This window comes from Staurois parvus, unplaced genomic scaffold (assembly GCF_062004578.1).
Source record: "Staurois parvus isolate SC_StPar_1 unplaced genomic scaffold, SC_StPar_1.0 ptg000136l, whole genome shotgun sequence".
In the NCBI taxonomy this organism is placed as follows: domain Eukaryota; kingdom Metazoa; phylum Chordata; class Amphibia; order Anura; family Ranidae; genus Staurois; species Staurois parvus.
The window spans coordinates 3,593,052-3,605,247 of NW_028317932.1; the positions used below are offsets into that span (position 1 = coordinate 3,593,052).

At 41.8% G+C, this 12,196-nt stretch overlaps 1 protein-coding gene across 8 annotated transcripts in view; it reads right to left on the bottom strand.

Annotated features, from left to right (window-relative positions):
• The window catches only part of LOC149465907 (sodium channel protein type 5 subunit alpha-like), a 518,022-nt gene that overhangs the window by 145,986 nt on the left and 359,840 nt on the right, over nt 1–12,196 (bottom strand). For all 8 annotated transcript variants that reach the window (XM_089673130.1, XM_089673129.1, XM_089673128.1 and 5 more), the window contains one exon: nt 1,557–2,036. In XM_089673130.1, the coding sequence (XP_089529256.1) occupies nt 1,557–2,036 (480 nt within the window). The remainder of the gene's footprint in view (nt 1–1,556; nt 2,037–12,196) is intronic.

Consider the following 12,196-nt stretch of genomic DNA (forward strand, 5'->3'; position numbering starts at 1 on the left):
AGGGGAGCAGCAATTATTCTGGAACCCCATGACCTCAAGGACCAAAATCAGTTGCATTGTTCAAATCCCCAATATCTATAAATTGCAGGAGAAGCTGTTCTTGTTGTATTACTAACACATAAATGAATACATAAAGTGTGAAATTGCACCTTTTATTTGTTGTGTAGTGGCATAAACCTTCAGGAACTATATGGTGATTTCTGCATCCCCAAGAAAGCGATAGTTGCATGTCTTCATTGAGCGGCTATTAAACCCCCTATGAAGCTTGTTTACTCGCATTTGTTTTAGCTACACAAAGTGAAGCAGCTGACAGGATGCATCATAGATGAAATAGCACACCTGCTGTAAGAAACACAAGAGACTCTCAAGCAGCCAAATCAGGAAATAGTCAGCTCGCCTCTTGTTCCATGATGAGAGGATATGCTGGGCGATACTGAAACTTAGCTTTATTCTCTATCATGTAATGGTCAAGGTCACAAGAGAAATCTGCTTACACAATTATCCAATGCTGCTTCCTACCCATAGGGATATCCCCATATTCAGATTTCTATGTGGGAAAAGGGTTTTAGTGAACTGATTTTTCCACATCAGGCATGAAAAGATAACGTGACAGTTACAGGATCACAAATAGGAAATCTTGATATTTGGCAGGAATAATCCTCTGATGATATTGATCTAATGTGATTTGTTGTCAGCCAACACTCTGTAAGGAAATCAACAGTTTGAACAGCCAAAAAAGTATCACGGAACTGGAATAAACCGATACTGAGCTCAGACAGATAAAACAGATTAGCCATCTCCCACACCTGCCTAAACATTTCACACTTTTAAACAGAAGATTTGCAAGTAGAATGACCTACATGAGGATTGTTAAGGGGCCAGTCCACCATTTCAGTTATAGGTGGAACACGGTGGACTAATTTGGCTTTTTATATTTCTTGGACAGAAATGAACTCAGACATACTCTGAACCCATCTCCAGTCATCCTCTGAACACATCTCCAGCCCATCTACCATCTCCAGCCGAACTCATCTCTTCATTTACATTAGCTGCAAGGTGGGAATGACTTGACCCACTGCTCATTGAAGTAAAAAAGAGAGTGCAAGTTCAAAGTTCAGGTAGAGATGAGTTTAGGAGGATGCTGAAGCTCATTTCTAGTCTTGGATACTCCAACAGCGAGATCTGTCTACCTCTGTTCTTGCCACTCTTCCTGTCCACCCAGACATTTTGGGTGTTCCTGCCCACCACTGTATGTTCCAACATCTCTTGTTGCATTCTCAACAATATCACTTTTCAACAAGGAAAGTGGAAACTCCTCTTAAAGCGAAACAAAAAGTCTAATAATAAAAAACTGAACAGGTGGGGTCTTTATTGCAGAAGACACATGCATTATCCAAGTGGAACTTAAAATCCATCACATAGATCTTAATGCTTGCGTCACAAAGAAGTCAGAGAGTGTTTTACCAGTGTGTGGGCTTTGACCTTAAATAATACTTCTGGAGCAAACATTTTAAAGACATATATACAATATTCCATAAAATATCATGTAGACTGACCTCTTTACTGATCTCAACATCTGTGAAAATGCTCTGTTCATCTTCTTCATGATATTCTCCATCAGATTCACCCAGAGCGATGGGAACACACACTGAGAGGCGAGGGTTGGCCATGTAATCATCACTTTCACTCACAACATACTTTTCCCCATTTTTTGCAATGCCTCCATTGGTATTATTCCCTTCCCTGTAATCCTTTTCTTTCCCTGTGCTGCTCATGTTGATGTGACTGTGCAGATTGATGTTGTTGATGTTCCTGTTCTTCCTCGAAAGGTTGGTAATGAATGTGTCCCCAGTTTTTTTGGGCTTGGTAAAAAGGTTGCGTAAAAAATCAATAACAGTTTGTTTAGCAAAGGAAATAGCCCTCTGAATCCTTGCAATCGCTATTTGAAGGTTGTTCATTTCACCATCCTCATCCGGTGCACTTAAGTTATCCGAGCTGAACGAGCTAAGCAGGAGAGCCAAGAAGAGGTTCAGAACCTGTGAAGATGTAAAAATACAGTAAAAACTAAAATACACACATTAACTAATATAATTGTTTACTTATAAATACTGGGGATGACATTGTTAAAGCAGAACTCCAGGCAAATAAACAAAACCCTTTGCCATATACAGTATGGCAAAGGATTTGTAATTCTGTTCAGCCAGTCTTGTGAATTAAACAAATCTGAATCTTACTGAACAGCAAGGCAGATGACAGGCTTGTCCCCCCCCCATCCTTGGGACTACATGTCCTATCATTCATAGAACCACTAAAAAAATGTCTCCAATGCTTGGGCACTGCCTGCACTGACAAAGGTCACCTGAGTGGAGAGCAAAAACAAGACCAGCCTATGCGCCTCCTCCAAGAAAGTGATTGTCTCTAAAGACAACTCTTCTAGTGGAGGAGGGGACAGACATGGGTCTTCTGTGTTTTCCTTGTGGGCTACCTGCGCACGGAGTGCAGTGAGTGTGTGCACATGACCTTTTATTCTTGATCCAGGGAGTGTGCATGAATAAGTGGCTTCATGGGACCCTGTAAGCAAAAGAAACCACCCTAAAGGAGTATGTCAGGCCAGAGCTGAGGGGTCAAGCTCTTTCTTCATGTTATTTGAAGATTTAATAGAACAAGGAGCAACATATGGAAAGTGATTACAGATGCATCTGAAATAACTTTAAAAATGTGAAGCTTTCTCATGCCTTTAAATTGTAATGCTAGTTGTTACGTTAAGTATTGGAGGAAGCCTGTGCTCAGAAAATGTGGATTGCATATACTGATGTCCTTCTGAAAAGGCAAGTTTTTTTTTTCTCTTCAGCCCCCTTGCTCAAATATGATCTATTGAAAACTAACATACTGTTTAAAAAACCCTCTACTCCAAATTTCAAACCTATCCATATACATTTACTGCAACAAGCAGGCTAATCTGAAAGAACAAATATATTACAAAAGGCTTTCAAGGGATTCCTTACAGCTGAGCTCACCCATTGCAGAGCAGTGTGACACATATACTGTATATTAACTCATATGAGCTAATTATGACATAATAGATAAAAAGAAACACATCTTTGGGAACTGTTTATGACTGTTCCCTACTTTCAGTATACGTTTTATTTTTTAGATATATAAGTGCACTTGGTAAATCAGGTATTATGGCTTTAAAATGAAGTTCAAGCTCACAGTTTACTAGTGCAGATGAAAGTTGTGTAGAATTGCTCTTACTTCTTTTCTATATGGAATAGGGAAGGGTTACGGATTCTGTTCAAAGTTTTGTGCTATGATGTGAGTATACCTGATGGTGTGATTTCCCATTACTTTTTGTCTAATGAATGCTGGAAACTAGTCGATATCTCTCCAACACAGACACTGACCAGTATAAAAACAATTTTTAGTAGTAGTGTAGAAGTGAATGGTAACAAACACCATATGACTCGAGAGGAAGTGAGGAGAAATTTCCTTAATGGGGGCATGTATAGCAATAAAATAATGTCATAGGTTCTCTACCTTCCATCCCCGTCCTCACACTATTCAACACTGAAAATAAACGTTTTGACTAGAGCTCTTCTTGCTGTCACTGTTCAGGTATTCAGGCAGCCTCAGTCTAAATACAATAGCCAGCAGTGGCGATTCCTCTGTCCATGCTGTTGAGTATGTGTGGGCAGGGCCTAGTTGCCCTAAACATGCATGGGCTGTAGGGGGGGGTACCCCTTTCTCTCGTGCACACGTTCATTAGTGCCTGGGACCAGGCAGGGCCGCGTTGATGTGAAAATCAACATTATGGTAGTACCCCAGCTTAGAGATGAACTGTACACTGTGTGCAGCTGTGTGACATACAAAGTTCCTCTGTGAAGCATTCCATCCCGTGTCACCACACACCTTTCTTGTTGTGTGTTGCATTTAGGAGGGACACCACCATTCCAGCATAACTCTACCACCTCACTCCCAGTGTTAGAATGGGATCCTGACATGCACCTAGTGCAAAATTCATGCGTACACTTGATTAGCTCCTTCCACTCTCCCATACCATGCAGCTAGGTATATGAACTCTCCGAATTGTGGGTTTTGTCCCAGATACCTTTGGGAAAACCGACCGCTAGAGAAGGAGCAAGTACACCAACCCCCATTGCTACTAGAGGACCTTTCGCCTATGCCAAGTACCACGCTTTATTAACCAGCTACTGTTCAGTTCCCACCAGTCCCTGTTTACCCGTGGAAACTCCTTTCCTGATTTGACTCTTCTTCCAAGTTAACCCTTTGTAGCGGCTTTGCTTTCATACCCCACGTGTGCTTTACAGGCCCTGTTCTCTGATACACAATTTACCACCATGAACAATAGTTAACATGTTTTACTGTAAGGCTTGGAGACATTACTGTGTAAAGTACAACACCATCCAACTCCTATCTAACTATTCTATGGCTGCCGAGGCATACCTGAAATGGTGAGAGTCCATAATTGGTAGTGTCCATTGCTGGTGAATCCTTTGGGGTGGAGGACAAAGGCTACATCCTATTCAAGTGACAGAGACCCTCTTGCTTCCATGCGGTCTCGCAGAACAAAGCCCAGAAAACGCAGAAAAAGCTCATGAACACTCAGGAAACTCCCCCAAAAACCCTTTGAAAAGCCCCCTGACTCAGCTTTCTCCCAATTTATACATGGACTGAGAAAGAAAGCAGAATCCAAAAATCCCAGGAAAGGTTTTCCTTAAATTGGGCAGTGTATGCTTACTTGGTAACATAAAATATTCCCCTTGTAGGCACCTGCCTACATGTTGAAGGGGGCATGGGCTAAACAAGAGAAGTCTAAATGTATATGGTTAGCCTACGTCTAACAGAAAGAGTTGCTCATCAAGAAATCCATTAGCTGCTAATATTTATGAAACTTTGTTTACACTTTGCTATTATAAGGCCTCACTCACACAGTTGTACTTAAGCCTACATCTGTGTAAAGGGTCATGTTTGTCCATATAGGATGAACAGGTGTTCCATGCATCTGCAAGCAGGCAGTCCCAATTTTGTCTATGGGGATGCAGTGGCAGCATAGACATACCGGTAGTTGTTGGTCCCAATTTATAGCCATGTACATGCAGGTGCGTGTCCCCAAACTAACACTGTCCTTGTTTGAGGACATGCATTCGCACAACCATTGCTGTCAAATTAGGACCAGCAGTTGTGTTTACATTGCCACTGCACCCCAATAGACATGAATGGGACCTGTGCATCCTGTGCAGGCAAATAGATATCTATTTTTTTTATACATATACATTACATGTAAAAGCGATCAGCTTGAAGTAAATAACTTTATAAACATGTTAGTGTTTTAAAACCTTTTTAAATGTATATAGTTTGTAAATATATATTTACATTCTTCACTCATAATTGGTCATTACATCTGCAGCTGTTGCTTCCTACTCTGTGGTGCTAGACAATTGTGATTTACTGTTTCTTCTCATAATGCAGGACTAGGAGTCTGCTTGTTCACCAAAAACAATGCACTAGCTGTGTTTCTGATATACCTTAACTCAACAGTTGCTAGGCAAGATGACTCATTGCAGTGAAATAGGAACCCTACAGTCAGAGGCATAATTAGAATCTTCAGGGTGCAAAACAACTATGAAGGGACCCCCTGACCTGAGCCTGGGGCCCTTTACTCCCATTACGGGTCCTTTATTATAGTCCTGCAATGAGGACCCTTTCACATGTTCTGTAGTGGGTCCCCTTTCTGCCCTTACATTAAAATCCCCCCATTACAACTGAGTTCCCAGCATTCCCAGAGCCCCCTTTACAGTACTACAGAGTCTGCAGGGTTTGCCTTACATTGCAAGGAGGGACTCTACAGACCCTGATGTAAAGGGAAACTCTTCAGACCCTAAGGTAAAGGGGAACTCTGTGGACCCTGATGTAAAGGGGAACTCTGTGGACCCTGGTGTAAGGGGGAACTCTGCGGACCCTCATGAAAAGGGACACTCCACGGACCCTGATGTAAAGGGGAACTCTGTGGATCCTGATGTAGAAGGAATGCTGCGGACTCTGGTGTAATGGGGAACTCTGGTGTAAGAGGTTCTCTGGTCACCAGAGCCCCCCCCCCTTACATCAGACTTTGCAGAGATGCTCCTTAGTTCAGAGTCTGCAGATTTCCCCTTGCACTGTAAGGGTGAACTCTGCTGACTCAGATGTAAGAGGAATGCTGGGAACTCTGATGTAAGGGGGGGGGGCTCCGGTGACCAGAGAACCTCTTACACCAGAGTTCCCCTTTACACCAGAGTCTTCAGAGTTCCCCTTTACATCAGAGTCTGCAGAGTGAATACACTAGGGTAAAAGGTTTCACTGATGTAAGAGGGGAGTGAGGACACTGATATAAGAGGGGACCTTTATATCAGTTTCCCTCCTTACCTTAAGGTCTCCACTCGCCCCTTACATCAGTGAAACCCAGCAGAGTGACTGACTGACTGTGTCACACACTGACCTTGCCTGCAGGCTTTGGTTCTCCTCTCCCCCATGCCCCTTCCTTTCAGATGCTTTCAAATTTGCTGTAAAGGTGATGTCACCAGGCACCTGACCAGCACCCCGGTAATCATGCCTATCTCCACAGAGCTGAAGCCGAACTCAGCCAATTACTCATCGGCTGACTTTGGAACTGAGCGTGCAAAACCGACTGATGTCACTACATACCTGAACAACGGCTTGCCCCATCCACTCAAGTCAAACTCTGCCAATCCAGAGCCAAATTCAGCTGACTACTAATCGACCAGCTCTGGAACTGCACTGCACAATTCCTTAACTGGCCGATTACTAATCATCTGAGCTCAGTTCTGAGAAGAAGCTCCGGGACAACAGTAGTTTAACAGGTTTATGGACAACAGAGAAGTGCCCTTTTTTACTGACAACACTGCTTGTGGCCATCTCCACAGTGTTGGAACCCCAAGGCCTGGTCACAAGTGTGACCTTTGTAACCCTGGTAGTTCCGCCACTGCCTATAGTAGCTAAAGTTCATATTTAGGTGCTTCCCACTCAGTCTATAGTCAAATGACGGCCGAGCAGGAGAACTACAGTAGTTCATAAATGTCATAAGTTGTCCCCCGAGTCATGCGCTTCGCGTGTGCCCTAAATACCGTACTGCAGTGCGATCTGTTACCTGCTGTGTGCGGTGGACAGCTCAATATACCGGGCCGGCACCAGTACCATGTGATCGCTGTGACCAATCACAACGATCACATGACAGTTGTACACAATGAATTAATTTCATTCATAGCCATTCATTGTGTATAATTGAGATGTCCTTTATGACTGGTCACAGTGATCACATGGTACAGACAGGGCCAATCATAGTGCATCTGTACCATGTGATAGCTGTGGCCAATCACAGCTATCACAATAGAACTCAATGAATGGCTATGAATGAACGAATGCCATTTATAAAAATGATTGCTTATAACAGTAATCATCACTGTTGTGAGCAATCATAGTGTAAAAAAGAAACAAAAATTCTGATCACTTCCCCAGAGTAGTAGTGTGTCACTAGGGCAACACTGTACTGCTCTGGTCACAGTATGTAAAAAATAGTAAAAAATAAAAGAAGAAAAAAAATTTAAAAATTTAAAAAATATATATATATACTGCCATCAGTCCCTGATCATCGTCACACCAGTCATATGATGACGCTGTACTGCTCTGGTGATAGTATGTTAAAAAAAAATTGTGAAAAAATACAAATTTCATTTAATGTCTTCATTTTCCAAAACATTGTGAAAAAAATACAACTTTAAAATACTTACTATGGCTCTTACTAAATACCTCAGACTGTCTACTTTCCAAAAAAAATTAATTTGGGAGGTATTTGCATTGTCTTGGTATTTTAGGGTCTCATGAAATGAGATAGGCAGTCTGTACATTAAGATTGATTAATTTTCAAATATATATCCTTTAGTTTGTAGACTCTATAACATTAACACAGACTAAATAATATACACTGATTTGGGTTATTTTTACCAAATTAATGAAGCAGAATACATTTTGACCTAAATTTGTCAAGAAAGATTATTTATTTGCAAACATTTATAACAGAAACTGTTCTGTATTTTGTCGCTTATATAGCAAAAACAAAAAACTCCAACGGTGATTAAATACCACCAAAAGAAAGCTCTGTCTGTCTCAAAAAATGTTAAAAATTTCATTTGGGTACAGTGTTGCATGACTGAGTAATTAGGACTTAAAGAGTGACAGTGCTGGAAGCTGAAAATTAACCTGGGCAAGAAGGGGGTGAAAGTGTACAGTATTGACGTGGTTAATGTGTAATTAAAGGCAAAACCTTTTTTACAAGTTTGGATGGGAGGGAAGGGTTAGACCCTCAGCCAAATTTTTATTGCAGCATGTCTCACTGTCTGCAAGACAGAAAGTGATGGGAAATCTAATGTTTTAGAGTTGTCATGAGATCAAGAGGTGATGGTAAATCTTCCAAAGAAGACAATGGTTCTGGCGAAAACTGTGTAAAATAAGATTTCCTGTTACTTTGAGGAAATTTCTCCTCACTTCCTGTTGCATCTCCAAGACAGGAAGTAAAGGTAAACCCCCCTAATAGTAGACAGACCACTAAAAGAAATAGGGGTTTTAAAGTGGTACTAAGCTCCCTGAAAGAAGTTAGTTCCACTTTAACACTCCCACTTTATTTTTGTAATTGTTGTTCCCCTGCTGCCATTCTGGCCTAGTCCTGAAAGACCTGTACCTGGTCCTGCAGCCTCCTGGGATGCTTACATCACATCTCCTAGGAGGCTGCAGGACTGGCACACAGAGCGGCTGGGGGGTGGTGGTTCAGAGAGTGTGCGGGGGGTAGGTCATCAAAGCTGGCTGCCTACACCTGAAAGTGGCAGCCAGCTGAAAAGGACCAAGGTGGCAGCGCAGAACCCACTGTGTGGCACCCAAACAGCAGATCACAGCAGGACAATGCTGGATTCACTGTGCAGGTGAGTATGTGCTTTGAGGAGCACCCCAGCACTTAAGGTAAGTGGTAAACAAATGCAGGGGTGGGGGCAGTTTAGTACCTCTTTAAATCTTATGTACCATATCCAAAACAAAAATAAATGGTTTTGGCTGTACTTTAATACAACTGGACACATATGACCAAGCATGTAAAATAGTAGTTAGCACTTATACTTTATACTTTACATATGCTCCCCCTATCCCTTAGGGAAACACTTGAAATAAAATTAAAAACCTGACCTGTAGGGGAAGAAAAAAGAATTTGATACTCAGTTTTCCTCCAGCTTCCCTGGTGCAGGGGGTTGCGTCATCATTCTCCAGTGAGGTCCAGCAGAATGCTGAGTACCCCAAATAATGCTGCAGGTCTGCTCAGGATCATCTTCTCACGAGACTTGGAGTACCCTACATTCCCCAGATCTCACTGGTGGAAGGATAACATCACTCATGTCTACTCACTGGAAAGTTGAGTAAACTATCTATTTTTTCTTTTCCCTTACATGTTTTTTCCAGACTTTTTTCCAGCAGTTATGTAAAGGGGAGAAGGAGGATGTAAACGGCGGACTAGCTTTAAAAAAATGTTTTCACCTAAGTGGAAATGTAGTTTCTGCTCCTCCATTTTTAGTGCTGTAAGGCGGAAGCCACTTGCAATGGGGCACTTGCACGTGCTTGCTCCTGAGCTTTCCTGTCTGCATCTATTGACACAGATTGGGTGACTCCACCCCTGCTCCCTTGTCATAGCATTTGATTGACAGCAGCGGGAGCCAATAGCTCTCGTGCACATAGCTGGATCGGGCATGGGTAAGTATAAGGGGGGGCTGGGAGGATCCTGCAGCACAGAAGGTTGTTTTACCTTAATGCATGGAATGCATTAAGGTAAAAAACCTTAAAGTGGTAGTAAATCACAACCTTTTTTTAACAAAAACAAACCTGCAAGACAATGCCATAATGTGCTAGTATGCATCGAATACTAGCACATTATGTGAAACTTACCTTAAAAATAAGCCCACCAGCAGCTCGCTGTCACCATTGACAGGACTTCCATCTTCACCCAGTTCTTCTTCGGGGTTCGTGGGCTCCAGCAGCTTGAATGGTCGAGGCGCGATGACATCACTCCCACGCATGTGTGCAGGGGTCATTTTTTACAGCACACAGCTCTGAAGGAATGGCATGGGCATGCCGTTCCTTCAAAGCGCATGTGCCGGTGCTCTACAAAGGTACATATCTCCTAAACGGTGCACTTTTAGGAGATATTTACAGTACCTACAGGTAAACCAGGTCATTGAGGTGAAGAAAAGTATAGCCACATAGCGTGCACCTTCAAATATAAGTCAGCAATGGCTTATTTTGTGTATCTTTCCTGACAGGTCCCCTTTTTAGGACAGTCTGTGATTTGCACACATAAGTGGCTGGCAGCCATTTTGACTATAAAATACAACTTAAGGGGTGTGATCCATCCAAAACTAATTTTTTCCTGGATGGATGAATCATTACAAGCCTCTCTTATCTCTCTGTCACTACAATAATCTGTTCTTAAATTCTCAACTTCACCACCATTGCAAAACTATTGTCGATCAGCAGCTGCAGCCACCGATCAGTGTATTCTGACAGCTCTGGGTCTCACTGTCAGTATACAATGTTCCAGCAGAGTAGATTTCTCCATCCATTTCTCCATCCACTTCATTTGTGTAGATGGAGGAATCTGTTCATCTGCTGATCGTGGGTGCAGTGCTTTGCAGGTCCCTGTGGAACAAAAAAAAAAAATATGTATTTTTTTTTCTCTGACAAAAAATACTGTACGTGCATTGATTATTTTTTTTTTTCTTAAAGGTGATCTTATCCTTAAAGTCAATCAACCCCATTGTACAAACTGCAAGATGGCTACATGTTGCTCTTAGCAGCCAGTCAGGGTCTGCTAATGTAGAGAAGAAGATGAATTGAATAGGTGCCTTTACTTTCCTTTGTACAGGTAAGGTAGTTTCACAATGGGCAAGAAAACCTTACCTTCCTGTTTCACTTCTAAAGTGCCTTTATTATCAGTCTGCTAAATACGCTGAAATAGTTCAGCTTGCATAAAGGGGGCCTGTAATTCATTATAAAAGAATGTGGGCAGCACAGTGGCTAAATGGTTATCACTTCTGCCTGGCAGTACTAGGGTCGTTGGTTCAAATCCCAACCACGGCACCACCTGCCTAGAGTTTGCATGTTCTCCAGTGCCTGCGTGGGTTTCCTCTGGGTACTCTGGTTTCCTCCTACACTCCAAAGACATGCTGATAAGTTAATTAGCTCCTGTGTAAATTGGCCCTAGTATGTGTATGTATGAATGTGAGTTAGGGACCTTAGATTGTACACCCCTTGAGGGTTAGGGACTGATGTGAATGTACAATATATGTGTAAAGTGCTGCATAAATTGACGGCACTTTATAAGTAGCTGAAATAAAATAATAAAATAATTATGGCATAGTACCTGAAATAAATAAATATACCTTGCAGCACTGGGGTCCTTGGTTCAAATCCTGCCTAAGACACTACCTGCATGCTGTTTGCATGGGCTTCCTCCAGGTATCCTGGTTTACTGCCACACTCCAAAAACATGCTGATAGGTAAGAGTTTAAAAATTTTAACCTGCAGGTGACATCTTCCATATTCTGCTGATAGATTAACTGACCTTAGTATGTATGTGAGATAGTGATCTTAGATTGTAAGCTTCTTGAGGGCAGGAACTGATGTGAATGTAAAGCGCTGCATTAATTGTTGGTGCTATGTAAATGCCTATAATAAAAAATAGCTCAAAATACGTCCTCACTAAAAATGCTCTATATTATGCACTATACTACTATATAGCCCCTTCAATGATTGCCTCAATTTGATTCATTAATCTTACTTGCTGAATTTGAAGGAAACATTTTGTGCACAGCAGAAAAAAATGATCATTTAGAATTCTCATAAATGTAAAACTTTTCTCTCAGAGCTACTTGAATTGACAAACACTCTGTTCGCGCTTTCCCAGGGAACAATACAAGCAAAACACTAGGTATAATTACAGCTAGCATGGGTAACCTTTATTGCAAAGTGTAGCTGGGAAAAATGACAATTGTGCTAAAACGGAATGTTACAGAATCCCTTTATAACTCCAATAGCATGGTCATACAAAACGCCATTTTAGCTAGCCACCAGCTCTAACATGTGACCA